This window comes from Aphanomyces invadans (genome assembly GCF_000520115.1).
Source record: "Aphanomyces invadans strain NJM9701 unplaced genomic scaffold supercont1.6, whole genome shotgun sequence".
NCBI lineage: Eukaryota > Oomycota > Saprolegniomycetes > Saprolegniales > Verrucalvaceae > Aphanomyces > Aphanomyces invadans.
Window position 1 is genome coordinate 1,733,693 of NW_008580151.1, and position 23,025 is coordinate 1,756,717.

General features: G+C 56.1%; 11 protein-coding genes across 21 annotated transcripts in view; 3 read left to right on the forward strand and 8 right to left on the reverse strand.

The window, feature by feature from the left end:
- The window catches only part of H310_04165 (hypothetical protein), a gene marked incomplete at its 5' end in the record, with an annotated part of 2,661 nt that extends 2,321 nt beyond the window's left edge, over window positions 1–340 (reverse strand). For all 4 annotated transcript variants that reach the window (XM_008868377.1, XM_008868379.1, XM_008868378.1 and 1 more), the window contains one exon: window positions 21–340. In XM_008868377.1, the coding sequence (XP_008866599.1) occupies window positions 21–340 (320 nt within the window). The remainder of the gene's footprint in view (window positions 1–20) is intronic.
- A 342-nt stretch (window positions 341–682) lies between these two features.
- H310_04166 (hypothetical protein) lies at window positions 683–4,197 on the reverse strand. Its single transcript, XM_008868380.1, has 8 exons — window positions 3,461–4,197; window positions 3,250–3,393; window positions 3,076–3,204; window positions 2,720–3,022; window positions 2,551–2,673; window positions 2,334–2,497; window positions 1,890–2,285; window positions 683–1,821 (listed from the first exon to the last, which is right to left on the reverse strand). Exons 1-8 carry the CDS (start codon window positions 4,175–4,177, stop codon window positions 714–716), a joined length of 3,084 nt encoding a protein of 1,027 aa, XP_008866602.1. The 5' UTR covers window positions 4,178–4,197; the 3' UTR covers window positions 683–713.
- A 616-nt stretch (window positions 4,198–4,813) lies between these two features.
- H310_04167 (hypothetical protein) lies at window positions 4,814–6,065 on the reverse strand. Its single transcript, XM_008868381.1, has 3 exons — window positions 5,828–6,065; window positions 5,443–5,762; window positions 4,814–5,395 (listed from the first exon to the last, which is right to left on the reverse strand). The coding sequence occupies exons 1-3, from the start codon at window positions 6,016–6,018 to the stop codon at window positions 4,959–4,961; spliced, it is 948 nt and encodes a 315-aa protein (XP_008866603.1). The 5' UTR covers window positions 6,019–6,065; the 3' UTR covers window positions 4,814–4,958.
- Window positions 6,066–6,133: 68 nt separating this feature from the next.
- On the reverse strand, window positions 6,134–6,668 carry H310_04168 (hypothetical protein; the record flags this gene model as incomplete). Its single annotated transcript, XM_008868382.1, has 2 exons — window positions 6,134–6,185; window positions 6,242–6,668. Coding segments are annotated over 2 exons (477 nt in total), but the record flags the coding sequence as incomplete, so codon positions are not given.
- Window positions 6,669–6,953: 285 nt separating this feature from the next.
- Window positions 6,954–7,742, reverse strand: H310_04169 (hypothetical protein; the record flags this gene model as incomplete). The annotated part of the gene is made up of 3 exons (XM_008868383.1): window positions 6,954–7,111; window positions 7,294–7,597; window positions 7,662–7,742. 3 exons carry the CDS (start codon window positions 7,740–7,742, stop codon window positions 6,954–6,956), a joined length of 543 nt encoding a protein of 180 aa, XP_008866605.1.
- A 628-nt stretch (window positions 7,743–8,370) lies between these two features.
- H310_04170 (hypothetical protein) lies at window positions 8,371–9,742 on the forward strand. The gene is made up of 5 exons (XM_008868384.1): window positions 8,371–8,586; window positions 8,647–8,842; window positions 8,895–9,167; window positions 9,217–9,441; window positions 9,485–9,742. Exons 1-5 carry the CDS (start codon window positions 8,402–8,404, stop codon window positions 9,665–9,667), a joined length of 1,062 nt encoding a protein of 353 aa, XP_008866606.1. The 5' UTR covers window positions 8,371–8,401; the 3' UTR covers window positions 9,668–9,742.
- Window positions 9,743–10,139: 397 nt separating this feature from the next.
- H310_04171 (hypothetical protein) lies at window positions 10,140–10,940 on the forward strand. Its single transcript, XM_008868385.1, has one exon. The coding sequence runs from the start codon at window positions 10,189–10,191 to the stop codon at window positions 10,831–10,833; it is 645 nt and encodes a 214-aa protein (XP_008866607.1). The 5' UTR covers window positions 10,140–10,188; the 3' UTR covers window positions 10,834–10,940.
- A 23-nt stretch (window positions 10,941–10,963) lies between these two features.
- Window positions 10,964–13,096, reverse strand: H310_04172 (hypothetical protein; the record flags this gene model as incomplete). The annotated part of the gene is made up of 1 exon (XM_008868386.1): window positions 10,964–13,096. The coding sequence occupies one exon, from the start codon at window positions 13,094–13,096 to the stop codon at window positions 10,964–10,966; it is 2,133 nt and encodes a 710-aa protein (XP_008866608.1).
- A 370-nt stretch (window positions 13,097–13,466) lies between these two features.
- Window positions 13,467–20,283, reverse strand: H310_04173 (hypothetical protein; the record flags this gene model as incomplete). The annotated part of the gene is made up of 3 exons (XM_008868387.1): window positions 13,467–13,890; window positions 13,942–19,338; window positions 19,403–20,283. 3 exons carry the CDS (start codon window positions 20,281–20,283, stop codon window positions 13,467–13,469), a joined length of 6,702 nt encoding a protein of 2,233 aa, XP_008866609.1.
- Window positions 20,284–20,804: 521 nt separating this feature from the next.
- Window positions 20,805–23,025, reverse strand: part of H310_04174 (hypothetical protein) — a 6,377-nt gene continuing 4,156 nt past the window's right edge. For 3 of the 8 annotated variants that reach the window (XM_008868395.1, XM_008868389.1, XM_008868394.1), the window contains 4 exons: window positions 22,696–23,014; window positions 22,020–22,649; window positions 21,859–21,963; window positions 20,805–21,813 (listed from right to left, as the gene is read on the reverse strand). In XM_008868395.1, the coding sequence (XP_008866617.1) occupies window positions 21,568–21,813; window positions 21,859–21,963; window positions 22,020–22,649; window positions 22,696–23,014 (1,300 nt within the window). In that variant the 3' untranslated portion in view covers window positions 20,805–21,567. Of the gene's footprint in view, window positions 23,015–23,025 lie in introns of all 8 variants that reach the window. The other 5 variants (XM_008868390.1, XM_008868391.1, XM_008868392.1 and 2 more) reach the window with 5 other exon arrangements.
- H310_04175 (hypothetical protein) lies at window positions 20,808–21,797 on the forward strand. The gene has a single exon (XM_008868396.1). It carries the CDS (start codon window positions 20,827–20,829, stop codon window positions 21,559–21,561), a length of 735 nt encoding a protein of 244 aa, XP_008866618.1. The 5' UTR covers window positions 20,808–20,826; the 3' UTR covers window positions 21,562–21,797.

A 23,025-nucleotide genomic window follows, 5' to 3' on the forward strand; every position in this document is an offset into this window, starting at 1 on the left:
GGATCGTCTCTATCAGGGACTGCATCGTCCCGATGTCCTGGGTGTTGCTTTGCATGAGGTCTCCGGTATGCTGCTGGTGCATCTTGAGCAATTTAGCGACTGTCGCGACTTTCGCGTCGGTCGCTTCAATCTGAACGTGCATGTCGTGAATTTGCGTCTCGAGGCTCTTTGTGTGGAGACATGCTGCCGACACACGCTCGAGTTGGATTTCCAGGAATGAAATGTACGCGCCACGGTCGGTGAGGAGCTTTTTCGTCTCCTCTACAGCTTGCTTTCCAGTAGATGCTTTTGCCAGCGCCTTCGACCGCATGAACTCCTGGAAGTACGACCCGCGGTCCATCCCCGCAACTCCCCAAACGACGTATCTAATCCTTGGGTCAACGCTCATTGGACCATTCTCTCAACCAATCATAATTCAAAAGCATAGGGTTACACCAATCAGAGAGCGGAAAGAATTTCAACCAATCAAATGAAATTTACATAACTCCGCCAATAAGAATGAGGTTCGTTGGTTAAACAAACGTGGCATTTCCTGCCAACTCCCCATAACGCAGGCGTCGACACAACGTACAGATGCACAAAACTTGCTGGATGTGGTGTGATGGCGTTCTCAACCTTGAAAGCTAGCGCAGGTTGGCACGAGTCTGTTGATCCTATGAATTTGCCGGCTGAAAGGCATACAGCGAGTATGGTGTGGTCTTGCGGCTGCACCGTTATCCTTTCTTTAGCAAGGATCGAAATGACCTGCCTGCATGCTTCTGGTCGACAGGTTTGACCCGATTCGAGCCCTTTCGACCTCGCGATGCCCAGAAAGAGGTTCCTTTGGATGCTTTTTGAAGAGGTGGCAGGGTAGTTGGCGTCGCCTCGAATAAATAGTCGGTGCCGTCGACATCGTCGATGGAATCTGTTCGTCCCGGTGGCGCTACGACCGACTTCTTCCTGGCTTGTTGAGATTTGTACGCCGCCAAATCTTCTTCGTGCTGCATGTGCCTTGCTTCTTTGATGACGGGTTTTGCATGCCTCAGCTTGTCCAGCTCGCGCGACGAATAGTCGATCGGAAACGAATACGGCTGTCTTGCCAACTCCATGTCTCCTTGAGTGAGCGACCCGAGAGGGGTGCCCGTCAAAGTCCACACCTTGACGAGCCGATCGTATGACGCCGTGAGAAGCGTCACAGTCGCATTGTCGACGATGACTTGGACCGAGTAGACAGCGTCGTCGTGGCCTTGCCACTGGTACGCACAATCGAGCATGGTCAAGTGGACGAGCGGCATTTGGCCGTCAAAATGGAACGTGCACTGCGGCTCTCGGTTTAAATATGCTTGCCACTCAATGCCTTCCTTGAACTTCTTCACGAGCTCTGTCGCGTGGACGCGCAAGTTGCGCTGAGGGTTGGCGCACTCGACGCGCTTCTCGATTGGGACGAGTTGAAACTCGGTTTCGAGGCGCTTGAGAAGGGGCAGGACGTCCCACACACTCAGTCCGCCTTTGTCGTCGCCACCGACCAAGTAGTACGCATCGATTAAGGCAGATACCGACGGAGACGACGCCCCGGCGGCATCGCCACCCTCCTGCCTTGACGCTGACGTGACGTGTTGAATATGCGTCGTGACGGCGACCAAATACGGGTTCGACACAAGTTTGGACGCCAGTGGGTTATGCAAACGAAATCGACACACGCATTTCCCCTTGTACTTGGACGGGCGCATGGCCCAAATCGCAACGTTGCCGCTGAGGTCGCATGACGCGAGGAGCGGGTACGGATCGAGGAACACCAGGCTCACGATGCCAGTGGTGTGGCCGATGCACGTGGCGTCCAACCTAATCCAGGAACAGCAGTCAACGCATTGCCTCCAGCGACGGCACTTGAGCGACCATGTCGGCCATACCGTCCAAATTCGTAATCCCAGATCTGGACGGTGCAGTCGACCGACCCGGTTGCGATAAGCGACAAGTTGTACGAAAAACCGAGGCTCGTAATGTCGCCAGTGTGGCCCCCCGTCATCCGCCGCAGCAAAATGCCTCGGTCGGGGTCGCTTTCGTCGTGGATGCACACGCTGGTGTCCCACGACGTGCTGATCACGGTGCGATACTCGTTACAGTAATACAGTCGCGACACCTCGGCCGCGTGCGCCTTGTTGTCCATGTCCGGGTAGGCAAAGCACTTCATATAAGTGCCGTTCAGGTAGTCGTACACTTTGATGTTGCCTTCGTGATCGCCGACAAGAAACTTGCGGCTGCGGTTGTCCAGGCAGAGTGCGGTCAAGTCCGTGCCACTCAGCCCCCTGAAGCAATGGGTTACATTGGCCGCCACCCGTCAATGGACAGCGTACTTGTAAATCCGAATGAGCTTGCCCAGGTTGGCGTCCCAAATTTTGATGTCCGTGCCCGCCGCCGTGATAAACGTGAGTGAAATCGGGTTGAAGAGTGCTTGGAACACAGGAAAGTCGTCCGTGAGCTTGGGGTTGCGCAGCTTTTCGTAGTCAAAGAGCGTCATCTATGACGTCGAGCCCAACGTGGTCAGCTTCGTGTCTCGCTCGCTGTACCCACCCGTTTGCCGCCGGCCACAAGCCGCTTGTGCGACGTCACCGACACAAACGACTTGATGTCGGTCATGTTGGCGTTTTCCGCCGTGAACGTTTGCATGCACGCAAAATTGCGAATGTCCCAAACCTGCTTCGTGCCATTGCTCGATCGCATGGTATTGCAGACGATGTACCTTGAAGACGCCGCCGATGTCGGCCGTGATGATCTGCGGCGTGTCGGGGATGATCTCGACGCCGCACAACGAGTTCTGGTGGCCGTGTAGCCGCAGAATAAGCTGATCCACGTACGGGTTCCATACGAACGCGTCGAAGTCGAACCCGGCTGAGACGAGGAAGCGGTACTCGGCAGAGTACGCCAGCGACCGCACGCCCTTCATGTGCCCGTCAAGCTGTTGCTTGTGTTTGCCCGTGTTGACGTCCCATAGCCGCACGGTCTTGTCCATGCTGGCCGACGCGAGAGTCTCCAGCGTCGGCAACTAATTTCAGCAGGCCACGTCATCAACTTGGAAAATGTATGGATAACGGTTACGTTGAGCAAGTCCAGCACGATGCCGTCATGGGACCGCGTGAGGACGCGGCCGTCCCGCCCGATGCCGCCCATGTGATGCTTCTCTTCCATGCGATCGGCGTCCCACGCGTAAATAATGCCGCTGGCACTCTACCCGTCGTTGACGTCAAAAGGAAGCAACGAACGAAATCGTACAGCGGAAAACAACATGTTGGATTGGGTGTACCACCGTAGGCAGTTTTGCGACGTGGGGGTATGGCAGCTCTTGATCAAGCGGTAGCTCGTGTCGTCGTAGAAGCGCAGCTGGAGGTCGGACGACGCGACGACGTACTGGTTGAGCTATCGCGTTCCATATGAGCATCCTCGTGTGATGTCAGAGGACGGACGGATGGTCCGTGCGTCGTACCCGGTCGATGTACTCTGCGCACAGGACGAACCCATCCGGCGATTTGATCACGCGCTGGAGCTCACACCGCGCGTCGTATATCTTGAGATTCTGCGTGCCGTACTCACACACAGCGAGGCGGTCATTCGCGGGGAAGTAGTACATGCGGTCAATCGTGGCACTGTGCTTTGACGTGTCTTCCCATGACGAGTGATGGTACATCTGAATCGAGTTGGGCTGTTGACTTTCGAGCCCGGTGTCCACGATGAACGAGGTAAACTCTTCCCACTCCATGGACCCGTCGCCGTTAATGTCGATCTGAGCAAAGAGCTCACACAAGTACGCGACGAGCTGCGGTTCCGTCAACTTGTGCAGGTGGGACTTGTCGTCTTGCGCGTTTTGGCTGCTCTTTACAAACCGGAGCATGACGTGAACGAACTCACCGACCGACAGCCCGCGCTCCTTTCGCTGGAACTCCTCCCGCAGAGATCCGACTTTGGCCATGTCGATCATCATCATTATGTCCATCGTAAAACCCTTTTCAGGGTCGCTCTTGTAGTACGACGTGAGGGGGTTCGACAGGAACTCTTGCTCGAGACGTTGGTCGTCGTCGTCTGAATCACCTCCGGCATCATTCAGTTGGACCTCCGTCAGAAACATGGCGGATGCTGGCGGACTGATGATGGCACGGCTCTTTCGGCTGCCTGTCACACTGCCGCGGGTTCGCGATGCCGACATGTCGGGCAACTGGTCGGCGGCGTTTTCGAAAAATGGCCGTTTCGCTCTCGCCCAATCAAACGGCGACTCTATGCGAATTTTAAGGCATTTATTGAAATAGTCCACGAAAATCAACGAAAATGATTTTGCAAATGCACAACATAATCTTCACTGTCCTGCATCCATTTGTCTTCAAGAAATTCCACAGAGGATGTAACCAACCTCGTAGAGTGGCTATGGGAATGTTCTCCTGTCGTGCGAACTCGCGGTCACTGCTGCATGGCCCGAGCGTTGAGTGTTTCTTAAGGAGAGCCTTTATTGTCCCAATAGTGTATCGCTTTTGTTTTTGATTTGCAAGCAGTGTTGAGCGACAATACGGTTTTAACAGCGGCTTGCGTCGGGGTGGCGCACGCCGTCGAGACAGTGTGCCCTTTGACATGGATGGACTTTTGAAATTCTTACTTCGGATTATTTGAATAACCCAATGAAAAGTGTTAGATAGGAATATTTCCTCCAATTAAAGTGAGTCGAACACTAGAGCTGTGATTGGCTTAATATTTCCCCACCATTTGAATAAAATTTCTGTGGTGCAACTGTGGGCGAGTTCATCCCCGTTGTCTGCTCCGGAGTACTTGTAATAAATACTGTGAATGTATTTCCAGGTGAAATACTAAATATTCCTCGTGGACAAAAAATATTCTCTTTAATGGGTGTTCAACTACAACGTTTAAAGGCGATTTCACGTCGACGAATAAACGTTGTGTTTTGGGATGCAGCATTGCCGTCCACTACGCCGCTCCCATCATTTGTTGCCTTTGGTTTCATCTACTTCTTCGACGTCTCCCACCAAGTCCAAGATGGTCTTTTGGATCTCGGCAGCATCGTCGTCACGGCCGCTGGCGCGCAGCGCTTCAGCCCAGTTGTGCATTGTCGTGATGGTTTCGACGTGCAATTCCCCAAGGGCTGCTTTACGCACGGCGGTAGCCTTAGCAAACAACTCGATGGCGGCGTCGAATTTCCCAAGCTCCTTGTACACGATGCCGAGATTGTTCCATGCGAGCGCAGTGAGTGGACTAGTCGCCCCGACCTTGGCTTCAAGGCGCTCGACAGCTTCCACGAGCATTTCCTCAGCTTTTTCCTTCTTGTGTGTGTGCCAGTACAGCATGCCGACATTGCACATGCTCATGGCAATGTCTGGATGGTCGGCGGCAAGAATCTCGCGGCGAACACGGAGGGATTCTACAAAGCAGTAAGCATAAGTCCTTGTCACTGCTGGAAGAACATACCTTCAAAGCATTCAAGGGCATGGTCAAGTCCTTCAACCTTTTTCATACCAGACAAGCTGTGTGCCTGCAATCGATAGACCCCGCCCAAGTTGTGCAATGTAGTAGCCCAGGACGCATGGTTCTCCCCCACGCAGCTCTTGTACACTCGAAGTGCTGCCTCGTAGGACTCGATGGCCTCGTCCAGTTGACTCAAGTTCTTTTGCATCAACGCCAAGTTGTTGAGTGTGCTGGCGTAGACGGGATGATCGTCGCCAAAGTGATCACGCACGGCATCGCGGCAGATCTCGGCCATCTCCAAGCCAGACACAAAGTCGCCTTTCCTAGTCATGCGCACACAGAGTCAAGCTGCGCACCCTTTACAGACCGTTCGACACTATCCACGTACGAGTAAAGCTCACGAATCTTTTTCTGCATGCCAGCAATGTCCGCTTCTACGACCATGTAGTCATTCCGTCGTCCTTGAGTCGATGTCACTGGCACGTTCAGCTTCGAGAAACGCGCAGTTTGCATAGAGCATGCGGCAGGGCGGCGCAGGGTCGCCAGAGGGCGCAACATCGTGGTCGCAAGACGTTGCATGCTCTCGAATTCTTTCACCTCCTCGAATCAATTGGTGTATGGAGATGCCTCCGGTTAAAAGTCATATTATCCGGAATGTAAACTCAGATCTCGCGCTTTCCAAATGCAAAATGAATCAGCGGCGCTGGATCGGAGATCGGCCGCGGGACCAACTTCGCTTCGGAGACCTGGAGCATCGTCAACCGTGACGCCCAATTGAAGAAGACATGTTCACGCGACGTACAATGCTCGACCGGATGGGCGTAGTGGCTCGGTGGCAGGGGGCCGTGCGTCTCGTCTGTCATCACGAGACGATGGTGGTCCACGAAAGTCGTCGCGGCGATCATAGTCCCGACGGTCGTCTCGAGGTGGAGGACCCCGTCGATCGTCCCGTGGGATATCCCGACGATCATCACGTGGATAATCCCTGCGATCGTCCCGTTGCGGATCACGAAAACCATCTCTTTGGGGACCATCTCGTCGGTCGTCAAACCCATGAAATCGGTCGTCTGGACGACGAAATGAGTCATTTCGAGGAGGATCATCGCGACTTCCTCGGGAGCGATCACGTGAACGAGAGCGGGAGCGATTGAAGGCAGAACGAGGCGGTGGGGACAAGTCACGGCGTCGGTCATAATCACGTCCACGGTCGTCGCTATACTTTCGGTCATCCAATTGGTTGGGCCTGCTGCGACTCAAGTCATCCCGTCGACTGTTTGGGTGAGGACCACGGTTGTCTCTACACAGAGTGAACACAACAACTGGTGGGCACGACTCTCGACAAAGGACAGACAACAACGGGTGGGCCACGACTCTCGACAAAGGACAGCATGAGCGCTCGAGGTCGACGTGGATAAACCAACGGGTGTTACACTTGTCTCGTCCAAGGACACAATCCACCACACATACGATGGCCACCCACGGGTATCTCGAATCGTCGACACACAACGCAAAGACTACCTCCGATTCGAGCTGAAGTCGGTGCGGAGAAATTTGCCTTCGTATTTCAAGTCCGCTTCGTGAGCACGGGCGGCAGCACCATACTGTTCAAAGTCGATGAAGGCGGAAATATTGGGGTTGTTGGTCTTTTGGGGCAGAACTTTCACGTTGACCACTGTGACACAAACACCATAGGTGAACAAACAGTCGACGGCGCACTCGCCACAGACACAAGAAGGGGTTGGCGTTGTTGCTGCTGCGGCATCCATTCCATCCACGGCACACCAGCTGAGTAGGCTCATGACCCATCCATGGCACGATATTTGCCCCATGGTCACACACCAATGCACACGATACCTCGTCCAAATTGTTCGAAAAAGGTTTTCACGCGTTCAATGGTCGTGTCCGGGGGGATGTTGCCCACAAACAAACTCGTGCATCCTTCTTTGGGAGGGGCACGATCATGCGCGCGATCCATGCTTCCACCATTCTGTGGACCACTGCGTTTGCTGTCCTCTGTGTGGGCAAAAGACACACGAATCTTTCGACCACCAAAGTCCGAGTTGTCCATTTCGCGCACAGCATCTTCCGCGTCGCGTTCATCCAAATAGCTCAAGAACGCAAAACCTTTCTTGAGAATCACCTCCGCGATGTCGCCATACTAGACGGACGCATTCGTCACGAATTCATCGCATCGTCGAGATACACATGCAAGACGCATGTACCTTTTGGAACTGAGCGCGGATGTCCGCTTCCAGCACATTGTCGTCTCCAAACGGCAGATTACCCAGGAACACCTTGACCATCGTCGTCCGCGGCCGCCGCTGTGGGGTTGAAACAAAAACTGGGCCATCGGCTGGGTCGAACGCCGGATAACAATATCCGGATTTCGAAAATCATCCGTGTTCGTCCCAATTGCATGCAAGCGTGCTGATGCTAAGGGCGATCAAGGTTTCTGACCTCGCAAGCACCTCATGTCGTTCTGTTAATGGTCAGGTGTCTTCACCTTACTCCTTTCCTCAATGAATGCCTCATGAAGCATGGGACAGTGTCCTGACTTCGAAGAAAACCTCCATTTTGTAAAAATGTCCCTGATAGTACTCTAGGAGAGGGAATTAGTACTACTAATCCTTCATTGTTGATATCGTTCACATATGTGAGTCACTTCATCAACGCTTTCACTACTGTCAATCGTCACTAAGCTGAATGGAGTATTCTACATGACATCGATGCAAGTAGAGCATGTCGCCGGAGAACGCCGCACGGCATGGCCGCTGTTCACTCTATCTCACGAAGGTTCTGGCTCGTCTTTCTGGAGTAGGGAACAAGTTTAAAGACAACCGTTCTTCTCAAACTCGAAAGTGTTTGTTATTGTGAATTATCCGGATAGCAGTTTCGGACGTCAGCATGACATCAGCCAATCAGAGATGGCGTTCAAGATCGCGGGTCGGGCCATTTCGCCATCATGTTCGCCACGCTCAGGAACAAGTGCTGCCGGTATCTGTGTTGCCGCAAGATGGAAGCGGGCGGCACACCCGTGGGTGAAAAAAGGTGCATCAAAGACATTTCCCCAGATACGGAGACCAGCGACGACGACGAAACCAAACGCCGCATTCGCGCGCGCAACCAAGGACGGCGTTCGTCGGTGAGGTGCGAGAACTTCAACGGCTGACGGCGGCAAGTTCCTCTTACCTCGATGAACCTGCGTAGTTCGGGTTCGCTTAGTACAAAGGAGCCTGCTTCAGGGAAGAAGATCGTCCCGAAGTCTGCTGCAACGATCGAGCGGATCAAGTGTGCCGTCGCGTGCAATTTTATGCTGAATTCGCTCGGGTCCGAAGAGCTCATGGATGTCATACATGCCATGGAAGAGCGGAAGGTGCAAGCGGGGGACACCATCATCAAACAGGTAACTCTCCCCTTCCACGAAATGCATCTCCGACGCGAACGGTTTTCGTCAGGGCGACGAAGGAGATTACTTTTATGTGATTGACAACGGCGAATTCGACGTCTACAAGAGCAGCACCCCCGGGGTTCCCGTGTTCCATTATTCGAACGAAGGGACGTTTGGAGAACTAGCTCTGATGTACAACAGCCCCCGCGCGGCTACTGTCGTCGCTGTGTCGAGCGGTGCGTTGTGGGCTCTCGACCGCGACACGTTTCGGCGAATTGTCGTCACTGCCAACAAGTCGCGATCCGAGCAGAACGAAAAGTTCCTGTCGGGCATGGACCTCGTACGTCGACATGGCGCTCTCTCGACCGCACGATCTCACCATGCCATAGATGGCCAACTTGACGCCGTCCGAGGTGTCGACAATCGCCGACGCCCTGCAACCCGTCACGTTCCGCGCCGGCGACGTGATCATTGAGCAGGGCGACGCCAACTACGCGTCCTTTCACTTTTACATTTTGATCCAAGGCACGTGCGCGTTTGTCTTGACGCATGGCGAGACTGGCGACAGGACTCCGATCGGCAACGTCGAGGCTGTGGGGTACTTTGGGGAAAAGGTACGCCATGCACTTGGCCCGCGCGATCTCACGGCATGGACAGGCACTGACGGAAAAGTCCAAGCGCGCCGTGAGCGTGATCGCGACGTCAGATGTCGTGCATTGCCTCTCGATGGACGTCGCCACGTTCGAGCGACTCATGGGGCCATTCCACGACGTCTTCCACCGAAAGATCCACAGCTACGTGGACCCGACCAACGTCGTCGGCGCCACAAATCGCGTCTAGCTGGAATAATAAATGCATCGGGTGGCGTGAGACAACGGGAACTACGGCCTCTGGTCCCACGACGCAGACCCAGCGCGGACGACCATTCCATCCATGGTCGACGTGTATACATCCATGTGTAGATGAAGGTGTGGAAGAGGTGTGCGGTTGTAGGAATAGGGCGGTTCTTGGCGCGTTGTCCGTGGGGAAGAGCGAGGTTGACTCGCACAATGGAGCACATATATACATGTAGAGTGGTTCCCAGACGGGAACGATGGCAGAACGCCAGGCGACGGGACATCTCCACATAAGGCCAACGACAAGGACTCTAGACTCGGCACTGCCCCATGCGCCAGTTGGTATGTCAACATGGCCTGTCCTCGCCGCGACAAAGAGGTCGCACCGCCGCGGTGGCGAAAGTTGGAACGGCGCGCAACGCATCCCCATGGCGTCGTTGGATTGGGCCGATTTCGCCAGATCGCAATTGCACATCCAAACGACGTTCGAAATTTCAGAGTATTTTTTCGGTGGCAAGGGGTTTCATGTGCGCGGACGCCGACGGGCGTGTGCCATTGCCACACTTGCGCGCCGCCACGACCACCACCCCCATGAGCGTATTCAACGTCCACTCCCTCTCCATGCACATCATGGACTACACGATCGACACGACCAACAGCGTTGTGTACTACCATCTCGAACTCCTCGACGACGACTCGGGCGAATCCATGACGGTCATGCGCCGCTACAGCGCGATTGCAGCCTTCCGCGCGGCGCTTCTCAAGGAACTCGATACCGCGTGCCAATGTCCGCACGACCAGAATCGGTGCAAACCGTGTCTTGCTGCTCTCAAGCAGTGTAGCTTCCCTGCCAAGAGCTGGTTCCCCAAAGATGGCATCCAGCCCGAACTGGCCGATCAACGCGCCACAGAATTGTCGTATTTTCTTCAAGATGTTGTCGCCGTCGGACGCGACCACGCCCCCCTGTGCACGCACAACCAGACTTTCTTTGAAGCCACCCTCGCCAACGTCCTTGGCGCCCCATCGCTCACACCGTTTGCGACCGTACCGCCACGCAACCGCAAGGGCGAGCGCAGTGCGTCGTGCGAGATCGCGTCCGACGCAGTGCGGCCATTCTTGCGGCATCGGTCCGGTTCGGTCCCCATCACGTCCAAGCGCCTCATCCTGTAGTTGCCTCGATCGGCGTTATCTATTTACAACTTATCATCTTTCTTTTTGTATGGGTCCCCGACAACGTGAAATAACACAATGCTCCAATATATTTCCAATTAGTCGAGTAATTCTATAGTTTCTATGGGGCCTACAACCACTTGCCCTTGGGCGACGAGTTGCCGCTGCTGTACCCTCCCCATCCCTGGTTGTTGTCGTACGACGACTTGCGACCGCCGTAGCTGCGCTGGCCGTTGCTCGAGTTGCTGCGGGGCGAGCTGCTGCCACCTCGAGAGAACCCGCTGTCGAAGCGCGAGTTGCCGTAGGTGGGGCGATGGCCATTCGACGAGTTGCTCCACGGGCGGCTGCCGTTCGAGTAGTTGGAGTCACGCGAGCGATAATTGTTGCTGCTTCCGTAGCCGGAGCGACTGCCCTGCGACCGACCAGTGGACGAGCGCTGGACACCGCCGACAGTGATCTTGGGCAGTTCCGTGACTGGGGCAACCACCACGTTCTTCGTTTCGGCGTGCTCCAGTACTGTGTCGACGTGCTTGTGCGGCACATCAAAGTAAAACGTGCTGTTGTCGCCGCGCACGACGCGCGAGTACGGCACAGTGACGCGCACTTCCTGAAGGAACGACGAAATCGCGTCCGCGTTCCACGAACGATCACCCACCAAGCTCAGCGTTTGGATATGCGGCTGCGCGGTCAGCATCGAGTACACGGTGGGGCCCTTGGCATCAAATCCGGCGAGCAAAGCGAGCGCCGAACTGACAACGTGCACCCGCTCGTCTTCGTTTGCGAGCAGCTCCTTGGCGATGGCTTCAAACGCCTTGCGGCCGTCAAACGCAACGTTGTTGAGCTTGTCGGTGACGGTGGCCATCGCATGCTTCAGCATTTGCGACGGCAGCGGCGCGGCAGCGTGGTTGAACGTCATCCCAAACTTGGATTCCAAATCGCGCACGTCGCGAATGTCGCGCGATTCAAATAGCACGACGTTGACGCCGCTGCGGCCAGCTCGGCCCGTGCGCCCCGCGCGATGGACAAAGTTTTCTTGGTCGTTACTCAGGCGGTACTGGATGACGAGGTCGACGTTGGCAATGTCGAGGCCGCGCGCGGCAATGTCAGTGCAGATGAGCGTGCGCACGTCGCCATTGCGGAATCCCTTCATGGTGGCCGTGCGCAAATTTTGCGACAGATCGCCGTGCAACACACGGACGCCCTTGGCGCGGGCGCTAAGAAACGATACGAGTTCGTCGGCCTCCTGCTTGGTTTCGGTAAAGATGAGCGCTTGGCCGCCTTGCGAGTACAAGTTGAGAATACTCTCCAGGATGTGGTCCTTGGAGTCGCGCGTGACCATGATGGCTTTGTGCGAGACGGTGGCCGGGAGCTTCGAGTTGTCTTCGCCGACAAGATCGATCATCGTGGGATCTTTCAAGTACTGCCGGGCAATTGTGTGGACCCATCGGGGCGTTGTGGCACTCCACATGACACATTGCTTGGTGTCGGGCATGGCGCCGAGGATCGTTTCGACTTCCTCTTGGAAACCAAACTTGAGCATCATGTCGGCCTCGTCCAACACGCTCACTTCAATGTGGGACAGGTCCAAGTTGCCCTTGTCCATCATGTCGACAACGCGGCCGGGCGTCCCGACCAAGATGTCGATCCCGCGGCGCAATTCGTTCTCCTGTCCGATGTACGACACACCACCAACAACGAGGGCGACGCGGAGTTGCGGCGCAATGCGTCGGAATTCATCCGCGACTTGTTGTGCAAGTTCACGCGTCGGCAACATAGCAATCGCGCGGGGAGCTCTTTTTTGTGTCGCAGGGGTCGACAGCAAACGTTCTACGATGGGCAGAGCAAACGCCAGCGTCTTCCCAGAGCCCGTTTTGGACCGACCCATGATGTCCTTGCCTTCCATCATGGTCGAGAACGATTCGACTTGGACTGGGAAGAGATGTGTGATGCCTGCGCGTTCGAGGTTCTGGGTCGTTTGCGGCGACAGGTCAAAGTCCGACAAGGGCTTTTGATCGACAAAGCCGGACGTTGTCGTCGTCGCGTCGTCAACGTCGATAACATTGTCCACATCGTCGTCTTCATCTGGGACGAGGGTGGCCGTCGTGACGGTTTCCAAGCGCAAGTGGGAAAACGCGCGGCACGCCAACGAAACTGCGGGCGATGTGGACGCACCAACACGGCGCATGGCAAGGGCCTTGGTTCCGCTGACGGCAGAGCGGCGAAGTGCTTGCACCAGCACGGAGGACACTTGTTTCGAGAGCATGGTGAACCTGGCGGTCAAGTTGCGAGAATGCAAAGAAGTTGAACTCTCGGCGACACACCAATCAAAACGCGGTCACCAATCGTTAGGGCACAATGTAGAGGTGTCCTTATGTTCAGGGAATTTGAGGCAATTCCCTTGCAAGAGGGGACCACAAGGTTGTTAAAACCAGGGAAAATGGGACAGCCCGACACATGCCTGGGGCGTTCGTCGCACGCTGATTGGCTGTGATGACCTTTCTAAATCAATATGAACAGGGATGGATTGTCACAGGTCACGCTTTGTAACGTCACCAATGCAGTGTGCCGCCGCCGCGCGATGAGGACATGGGAATATGCAACAGAATTCGATACAGAGAGCGCGGTACAGCCGCCTACGCGAGCTGGATGCCGATCTTTTGAGGATTGGCATACTTGAACTTGAGCAGCTCGGGGGCGAGCGGTAGCGACAGCCACTTCTTCACGTCCGCCGACGCATCCTGGGACTTGTCACCACCCACGACATGTGTTGCCGTGTAGTCCTTCCATACTTTCGAATCGCGGAGGGGCGCCGACACTTGGTTGCCAGGGATGATGGACAAGACAGAGAGGAAGCGCGCGATCGGCGCCTTTGTGTTGCCAGCAATCGCGTCCGGCGCCGACAGCAGGTTGAGCAACGCCGTCACCATCGGGCCCATCGCGGGGGATTTGGCAAAGTTTATCGACAAGTTTGTGTGTCGCTTCAACGCAGTCGTGTGAATGTTCAAGAGAAGCTCGACGTCTTGGTGGTTGTTGCCGGCAGACATGAGCGGCAGCGTCCTATACAACACCATGAGAATGCAAACACCGTCGTCGAGACGGTCGAGTTACTTGGCCAACGAAGCGGGGTCCATGCCGCTGACGAGCTTGTCGATGCACGTGGGGACGAGGCACAGGTTGCCGAGCACTTGAAGCGCAACACGGGCGAGCTGTCCTTCATCCGACTCCTTTCGCTTGGGCAGGTGGGTGTACACGGTCGAAAACATGCTCTTCACGTACAGCGGGACCTTGTCCGCGATCTTTTCAATGCACTTGGGCGAGAACATCGCGACATGGAGGCACTCCATGACACGAAGCTGGAACAATGGCGCTTTCTCGGTCGAGAACCGAATCTTGGTTTCGTCGTGGTCGAGGCCGGCAAACAACGTCACGATCCCGTCCACGTCGACGAGTTGGATATCCATTTCCGCCGTGTACTGCAGCATGTTGCGGACAGCCGTCACGACTGGGAGCATGCGGTCTTGCATCGTCTTCTCGAGGGTGTCGGGGCGGGCGCGAACGCCGGCAATGTCGTGGGAGAGCGAGCTCAACAAGTTGGCCATCACGCGCTTTCGGATCTCGCGCTGGTCGGTGACATGCGTGCCGCGTCCCGTGCGTTCGTCTGCGAGACCGGACGAGATGAGCGCCGTGATGCCGCTCTCGGGATCGTTGTTGTAAAAGTTGACGTAAATGTCGGCCACGCGGAGCTCCGAGTCCTGCGCATCGTACAAGAATTTGTCGGGGAGGACAAACTCCCTGGACGACAAGTGCGCTTCCGTCGACAGCGCCAGCAGCTGCGCGCGCATCGAGTCGGTCCACATCATGTGCGGCTTCTTCACGTCATGCGACACGACACGAAGGAACATGTCCGGGTCGCTCTGGCTCAACAAGAGGTCGATCAGCGGCCGGGTAAAGATCTGATCGATCGTGCGCTGCATTCGGCCGCGCGCGCTTGGTGCCGGCGCGTTCTCCGGCTTCAGGATGCCCTTGAGCGCTTCCACCGCCAACGTCCGGGTGCGCGTGGGGCCAGGGGAGTCGACAATGATCGGGGCCAAGTACCAGACCACCCCGCGCTTGGCCATGGCGTCCAGTAGTTCGTCCGACTTGGTGGAGCCGAGCGACATGCCCTGAACGATTTCAAGGGACAGCGCCGTCAGATCCTGCGACGGTGTCGTGAGTTCCAAGTACGGCTGGAGGAACGGCAAGATCGAGAGCGACGGCGATGACGACAGACCATCGCGGCCGAGTGGCTGGTGCACGATCGAGTTAAACGCTTGCAGGAGGAACCGCGTGGGGGTGAGGTCGTTGCCGCGGTGGTTGTGGGCGAGTTCGAGGGCATCGTACATGACACGGAGCCCAGACACGACGGTGGTGTCCTTCATCGAGTTGATGATCGCGCTCGACTTGCATGCGGTCGTGATGACGGCGAGCGCGCTGAGGAAGACGTCCCACTGCGGCGTCGGCATGTCGTTGCACTTTTTGAGTGCGAGCAGGAGGAGCGAAAAGTTGAGATGATCGTGCAACTTGGGCTCGAGCGTGGCCCAAAACCGACGGAAGAGCAGAGAGATCGAGTCAAACACCATGACGATATCGGACGACGACAGCTTTGCCAGGGACGGATACACCCACGACTGCACGGCGTCCATGAGGGCCCGGAGGAACGCGGTGGGGTCGTTGATGGGCCAGTTTGGGAACGCCACGTCGTCCAGGAGGTTGTGCAGGTAGTACTGATCCACTTGCAGCTTGTACACTTCTTCAGGGTACACGATCAGGGGCGTCGATGTGTCTTCTTCAGTGACCGCGAGGTGGAATTCGCCCTGGGCCGTGTGCTTGGCAATGAATTCGTCAACCTGCACGAGCATTTGGTCCCGCAGCGTGGCGTTCCAGAGCGTTTCTGGGTCGTTCGTCGTGGCAAAGTATGCGCTGGCAAACTTTTTCGGTCCGTGGCGGACCAGCTGCGCCACGAGCGACACGGGCAACACTTTGATCAACCAGCTCTTCATGCATCGTTGCGTGAACGACGGCGTCGGGTTTGCATGCTCCAGGACCTTGGCCAGCTCCTCGGGTGGAATGTGTACGGGCCGCTGGCGCAAATGGATGGTCGTGAGAAAGTTGGCGACGACAAACATATCGTCTTCGGTGTGGGCATTGCGCAAGAGGTAGTAAAACAGCCCCGTCGTGTGCAGCGACGGGACGAGCGACTCGTTGTTCTGGACCAAAAGGTGAAATACGTGAATCACTTTACGAAACACGGCGCGGTTCGGATGGTCCAAGAGCGTCACGAGAAACTTCAAATGGGTGGCCAGCAAGCGTTTGATCCAACTCACGGGGCCCACGGCACTCGTGGTCGTGGCCTGGTTGCCCAAAAAGTATTCGGTCTTTGTGAGTTCTTCTTGGTCAGACGTTTGGCAGTGCACGAGCTTCATGAGGACAATCAAGCATGTCTGGACGATGCTCGTAGCTTCGTCATCGTTTTCAACAGCGTTTACTTCGTGGAGCAGCGCCAGGACAAGCTCCAAGTTGGTCGATTCGTGCAGGAATCGCGTCACATTCACGGCACTGGACAAAACTCGCTCGACAAACAGCATGACGTGGCCGCGCAACGTGCGTGACCACTGCGATCGCATCGCGACTCGGAAAAAGTGATTGAGGAATACGAGCGACCGGATGTCCGACGGGTACTTGTTGTACAGCGCCGTCATGGTCTTGATGCACAAGAGTCGCACGGGTTCGTCGTCCGTGGCCAGCACGCGGAAGTACAGCAACGTGATGAACGCTTCAACGTCGACAATATCTTCTGCAAGATCGCCTTGGCTGTTGAAGAGTGCCTTGAGGTAGTACGCTCCGACGCGGACTTCGTGCTCCAAGCACGTGAAGTCGACGATAAACTCGTCTGCGTTCCAGTTGAGGAACCAAAACGGCTTGGGCGACGCTACAATATGCTCGGCTTCGTGGCTGCCAGCAGTGCTGGCTACGGCGTCGTCGGTGCCATCGTCGTCCTTGTCGAATGGGTCGATGGAAGCGGCATTGGATGCGTTGGCGGCGGCACCGCCAAACACTGGCGGAAATGCACTCGAGAGCGCGTCAGCGTCGCGGCGAACGCCCTCCATGGACGTATCGAGGGCTGTTTCATTGCGGTCCGTGGGACTCGACAGCAAAAAGTAGAAGTAGGTGAGCCGGTTCAGGTCAAACACCGACAGCTCGTCGATCAAGCGCTTCTGGAGCTCGGCCAAGTTGTGCGAATCCCACTTCAAGTCCTTTTGGACAATCACTGCGCGGAGCTTATCGAAGAAATCCGGCAACAGCACGACGCACTTGGTAGTGGCGACCACGTGGGCCCGCGACGTGACGCCAGCGTGCACCTTGTCGCTGGCGAGGACGGGCTTGTCCGTACCGTCGGCATTGCCCAATGTGGTCTGCAATGACGTAGTGGCGTCGTGAGGTTTGTCCGGCACGGCAAGAATTGTCGCGGCAGCGGTCAAGCGGACGGCCGACAGGTCCGACACATTCGAAAGCGGGGCCAGGGCGATGGTGTTGATTGCGTTGTTTGCCGGGGCAGCCGACGACGACGGGAGCAATACTGGCAGCCGGCGACCGAACTCGTCGTACGAGCACTTTTCCGGCGGAATATCGCCGAGAAGGGCATGCGGAAAGATGTTGCGGATTAAGTTGGACGACCGCGGGTTTTCGTGCGTGAGGAGGGCGACCAGTTGCGACGAAATGCGACGCTGGCTCTGGTCGTGGCCGCTGAGACTCAAGTAGAGCTGCCAGAGGAGAGCCCCTTGCGTCCGCGCAAAGTCCTGAATCTGCTCGACGAGCTCCGATGGCTGTTCGAGGACGTGGACCTTGACCAGAATCGACGACGCCTTGGCAATGCCAAACGAAAGCGACCGATTCAGCGTAAACAACGTGTGATGGTGGGCAAAGTCGTCAATGTGCATCGCGTTAAGCAAGTCGCGATGAACTTTTTCCGGTGTCGACCGCTTCCCCGACGCAAGACACACCTCCATCGTCGTCAAAATCGAGTGGAGGACGAGAAAGTCGAGGCCGATGAGTGTGGAGCTCAGCACGCGGTTCATGAGCGGGTTCGGGACAACGTCGACGTCGTACAGGTTGGACGTTTGGACGGTCGGGTCAAATACGCGGTTCACAAACAGGTTGGCGCGCTTCTCCGTGTGGAATACGGCCTTCCGGTTCGCCAGCTCCATCTTGACGCTGTTCTTGTCGTTCGAGTAGTTGACAACCATGCAGTTGAGAACCTGGGCGGCGGCGAGGCCCACTTCGGCGACGGGCGAGTACAAAAACTCCATCACGATCAAAATCACCTTGCGGTATTCTTTCCGGAGCACTTCTTGGAAGCCAAAGCTCGTGTGGAGCAAGCGCTGGATCGCAAGCAGGAGCGCGACTTGGAGTTGCGGCGACGGAATCGCGGCATGGGAGTTGCTCGACGGGTCCTTGATTTTCAAGCTGATGTATTCCCGCATCTGGTCGACGATCTTGAAGAGGCACGCCAGGGGCTTGGTCACGTATTTGGACGAGACGGTGCCGACCGCGACGTTCTTGTTGAATTGCTCGAGGAACCGGAACAACTGGTCAAAGTACAACTGGTTGTCGTGCGAGCTCTTCCACGTCACGAGCAATTTCTTGAGCAACGCTTCTTCCCACTCGGCGTTGCAGTCGCTGCTCCACCCGCCGACTTTGCATCCGAGCGGAGTTTCTTCCGTCGACCATGACACGTGCTTCTTGTTCTTCGAAAACACTTCAAACAAGTTGGTCACAAACAAGTTGCGGCTCGCGGTCGGCGTCAGCAACGTTGTCGACCCCGCCGTGGCAAACGACGGATGGGACGTAAACGACGGGTCCATCACGGCCGCTTGGAGCTCCTTCACGCGTTGGTCTGTCACTTGTTCGAGGCCAAGGCCAACGTGCGGGCTGCGCACCGCCGCCGCCGTTGACACGCACGTGTAGCGCCTCGTGCGGCCGTTCTTGAGTTCGATCGAAAACTTCTCCGGTTCATCGGGCGACAACACAATGTTGAAGACGTCCGAGAGTGAAAACCGCGCGAGGGTGCGATGCGTGGCACGATCGCGCTCCAAAATGCCGGACCGGGTCAGCGCCAACATGATTGCTTTCTTGTCGCGGGCGCTGGCGAGCTTGCTGCGTCGAAGCACGGGAATCTCAAACAACACCGACACGGGCTCACTCAACGGGTACACGAGCGATTCGTACTCGGCCGCGTCCGGCACTTCCTGGACGAGAAGCGGCTCCTTCACGATCGTCCGGAGGTTATTGATCACGACTCCGATGAATGCCTCACGCTCCTCGCACGTGTACCGGGTCGCCGTGATGTTGCTCTTGTCCTGCTGAAAGTACAGCACCAACCCGTGCGGTTCGTTCTGTAGCTTTTGGACCTTCAAGATGCTGGTCAACGACACCGACGCGATGGGTTTCTTCGTCTTGGGGTCCAATCTGCACAAAGCCATGTCACCAAAGATCGAATTTCCCAAGCAACAACAGAAATGGGGAGCTGTACCGGTCAAGTGACGCGCGCCGCACTTCCAGCAACACGAGCGTGTCTACAGGGCTCGCGGCAGAGCCCTTGGTCTTGCTGCGCTTCTTCATCACATACGTCGGTGTCTGGAACAGGGTTGCCGCTTGCTCTTTGTCGTTCGGTCGGTCGCGGTAGTACAGTTGGTAGTACGATGATAAGAACTGGTTGCGAGTCTCCTTGTCCTTGCAAATGTACGTCGACCGCGCATTCGTCGTCTTGGTGACGATCGTGAACGATAAAGCGTCCGTCGCAATCACTTCGCTGATGTCCGAGTATGCCCATGTGTCAGTAGTTTGTTCATTCGATGGATCCAGCGCGAACAGGTTCAATGGACTCAGGACGAGCAGCTTGGGTTTCGACCCAAAGCCAAGTCCCCAACCGGCCAGTGTGACCCAGAACCTCTGCGCGTAAATGACCCCAGACAAACGGTTCGCTGGGACGTCAGTGTCCACGAGTCCCTTGTCCGTGTTTTCTTCGTACTCCTTCAACACGGATTCTGTCCATGGGACGTACCCCGTGTGCAACTTGACTACATCGGGATGGGCGCCGCCGTACGTCAAGTACTCTTCGAGCGTTTCTTCAACATCGGCGTCGGTCGACTGCAAATGCGATCGCTGACGGAGCAGCAACGTCGATGGCGCGACGACAACTTCGTCTTCTGTCACGTCCAGCGTCGATGCGGCAGGCACGGAGGACGATGGGGCGCTGTCGTCATCATCGTCGTCGTCGGATTCTTCTTCGTACTCTTCGTCGGATTCATGGTGCGAAGTTGCGCTGACAGCAGGAGGTGCCTCGACATGCTCGACCTCGTCTACAGGCAAAGACGTTGGCTCATCACCATTGATCTCCAGCGTCGACGACATGGCAGTCCAAAGATGCGCGAAGGCCGCGCACTGTTCGCCTGACGGTCGAAAGTGAGAAAGTGATTGACCGCACTGACTGGGATAAAATAAATTTCGTGAGTTTGGATACAAATATCAAGTGCAAATTAATCTACAACAGCAATTGAGTCCGCTTTCCCCAGCGAAGTTGAACCTGAAAAGGATATCCGGATAAATTCCTGTGCACCACAACGGATCTACAAAATTGTCCTAATTTAGCAATTTTTGCAAAGAATATACCTAATTTAAGTGCCTTTACGCGACCGCTGCACTTCCAACTGCGCCAAAGGACAATGGGCGCTGCGTTTCACATCACCACCACAACAACTTTGACTTCCCAATGGCGCAATATAGTACGACCGTGCGAAGGAATAGCGAACGTGTTTGTGGTTTGAGGTGTTATGCAATATGCATGAGCCTTATTCAATTCGGCATTTGGGGGTCTCGCGGTTTGGAGTGCCTAAATTAGGAGTTCTCTACATAAGGCAGAAGATTATCCGTACACCGCGACGAGGCACAACCATCATGGGCGGCGGCGGGTTGCGCATCTTAGGACACAAGAAGTGGCATGTCTGGACTCGCGAGAACATCGAAAAGGTCCGCCGTGACGAGCGTCTCCATGAAGAAAAGACAAAGAAAGAGACGCGGGAGAAGCGCAAGCGAGACCTGGACAGTCGTGTCGAACACCTCAAGAGGGCCAGGTCGACAACTGAAGCAACGACAACGAACGTGCCTCCGCCGTCCGAACTGAATCATATCAACTTCTTCAAAGACGCAGAAGAGTATCACAACAAGATGCTCATTGACCCTCCAAACCCCAAAGAGTTCCACGAAGAAGGTATTGCACTGGGGGGAGAATTGAATCCCGCGTACAGATCCCAACATCCACCGTCCCAGCGACGCAAGCAGCAGGACGCCAAGAAGAGCCATCCAACTCTGCCGTGGTATGCACATGCTAGAAATGACGACAGGGTCGACGTGCACGACGACGCTTACAAACGGGACACGTTTGCCGATCCCATGGGAACCCTACTCACACGTCCTGCACCGTTTCTCGAAGCCAAGAAACCAGTCGTGTTGAAGCGCATTGATTTCGCGGGGGATAAAGTTGTGAGCACTCGTGATAAGGACGTTCCCGACTCGACGTCGAGCACTCGCTCCACGTCGAAGAAAGGCTCGAAATCGTCGAAACTCATGGACAAGTTGCGCGCCGAGCGCCTGGCACGAGAAGCTGCGGAATCGTCAAAGCGACGAAGATAAGGTAAATTAAAAGCGGCGGTAGGCGGCATCGTAGTACTCCTGGGTGGTAAAAAGGCCCTTCCATCCTCGGCCGATGCGGCTCCCTTCAAACTGTGCCAACACATAGAGTGCCACATGCGTCTCCAGGTACTTCATCGCCATCACAGCCAGCACCAGCACAAGGACGTACTCCCCGAGGTACGCGTGGTACACTGCGTCGCAAACGAGGGCGCCAAGCATGTTGATCCAGCACACATGGGTCCACAAGACAAACTATATCGTTGTCAGGTGAGATGCTTCGAAGTCGAGACTCCGTACCAAACGGCCAAGGAAAGAGTGCCGCTGCAGCACAAACACGATGCCGAGGACGGGAGCGCCCACGATTGCGCCAGGCATGCACAGCAAGACGAGTTCGAATGCCACCTAATGCACGCCGCCTTGGTTCATCCATCCTGTCGACGGAGATCGATTGAACGCACCTGGGAGCATCCTGTGCTCTTGGCCATCGGGTCCAGCACTTGAATGCAAAAGTACTCGATCAAGATCCACAGCATCGTGAAAAAGTCCATCGACAGGAGAAGGAGGAGCGAGTACGGCAACAGCCACCGGTACGGAGTTGCAACCACTGGGACATTCGACCACGGGGCCAGAAAGGAAGAAGTCCATGCTGACATGTCCATGGACATCGTGCGGCGCGCGAGAACGTTTCCACGATACCGACTGGTCGAAGCGTCATCGTCGTCGGCGCTGAGAAGGGGTGTTGTGTTTGTCGAAGGGACGGTCGCTGGGTCGGGGGCGTACAGCGCTGCGTATCGAATCGAGCTCATTTCGGCCATGGCAGCAGGTGAGGGCTTTGATGTCGGTGTGGTCCGAGGTGCGGCGGAGATGGAGGATGCGGCTGGTGGCTCGAGGTGGCGATGGGCATGGCGGCGGTCGTTCGGGACAACGTAGATGGCCCATTTCGAGTGCTCTGGCAACGGCTTCGATTCAAACACTCGTTCAAAGCACTCGTCTGGCGTCGTCGGCGTAGTCACCACTGCCGCGGGGCGGAAGGCGGACTGTTGCTCGTCGCTTGGCAGCGACCTCCACGAAAACACACCAAACTCGACCTACACCCCAAGTAAACTCCTCGCTGATCATGCTGTGGGTACGCACCGTGTGCCCGTTCAGCATGTCGGTGGAATTGAATGCTTCAACGTGGTCCAATATGCTCTCGATGGACCCAGACGGGGACAAAAGGCGCAGGTGCTGGTTGAGCGCCGCGACAAACTCGAGCCAGACTGAATCCCGAAGGATTTCGACTCGCGATGGCACGGCGCGGAGCCAGGCATCGTTCGTATCCAGGTAGAACGGGCACAGGAACGAACCATGGCCGGCCGCGACAAACAGTAGCGGCGGCGGCGGGATCTGTGGCGTGCGGCGGGCTGCGTCCGGGCTCAAGAGCAAGTCGATGTACCCCAACGAGTAGTCCGAACTATACAACAC

Excerpts from the sequence above, each read along its gene's own strand:
- H310_04166 (XM_008868380.1), bottom strand. The coding sequence starts at position 4,177 with ATGTCGGCATCGCGAACCCGCGGCAGTGTGACAGGCAGCCGAAAGAGC. Across the intron at positions 2,674-2,719 it reads ACATCGGCGGCGTCTTCAAG|GTTTGGGACATTCGCAATTT; the intron begins GTACATCGTCTG and ends GGCACGAAGCAG. Across the intron at positions 1,822-1,889 it reads TGGGATTACGAATTTGGACG|GTTGGACGCCACGTGCATCG; the intron begins GTATGGCCGACA and ends TTCCTGGATTAG.
- H310_04167 (XM_008868381.1), bottom strand. The coding sequence starts at position 6,018 with ATGCAACGTCTTGCGACCACGATGTTGCGCCCTCTGGCGACCCTGCGC. Across the intron at positions 5,763-5,827 it reads AAGATTCGTGAGCTTTACTC|GAAAGGCGACTTTGTGTCTG; the intron begins GTACGTGGATAG and ends GCGCATGACTAG. Across the intron at positions 5,396-5,442 it reads TGCCCTTGAATGCTTTGAAG|AATCCCTCCGTGTTCGCCGC; the intron begins GTATGTTCTTCC and ends ACTGCTTTGTAG.
- H310_04170 (XM_008868384.1), top strand. The coding sequence starts at position 8,402 with ATGTTCGCCACGCTCAGGAACAAGTGCTGCCGGTATCTGTGTTGCCGC. Across the intron at positions 9,168-9,216 it reads TCCTGTCGGGCATGGACCTC|ATGGCCAACTTGACGCCGTC; the intron begins GTACGTCGACAT and ends ACCATGCCATAG. Across the intron at positions 9,442-9,484 it reads TGGGGTACTTTGGGGAAAAG|GCACTGACGGAAAAGTCCAA; the intron begins GTACGCCATGCA and ends CGGCATGGACAG.
- H310_04171 (XM_008868385.1), top strand. The coding sequence starts at position 10,189 with ATGTGCGCGGACGCCGACGGGCGTGTGCCATTGCCACACTTGCGCGCC.
- H310_04175 (XM_008868396.1), top strand. The coding sequence starts at position 20,827 with ATGGGCGGCGGCGGGTTGCGCATCTTAGGACACAAGAAGTGGCATGTC.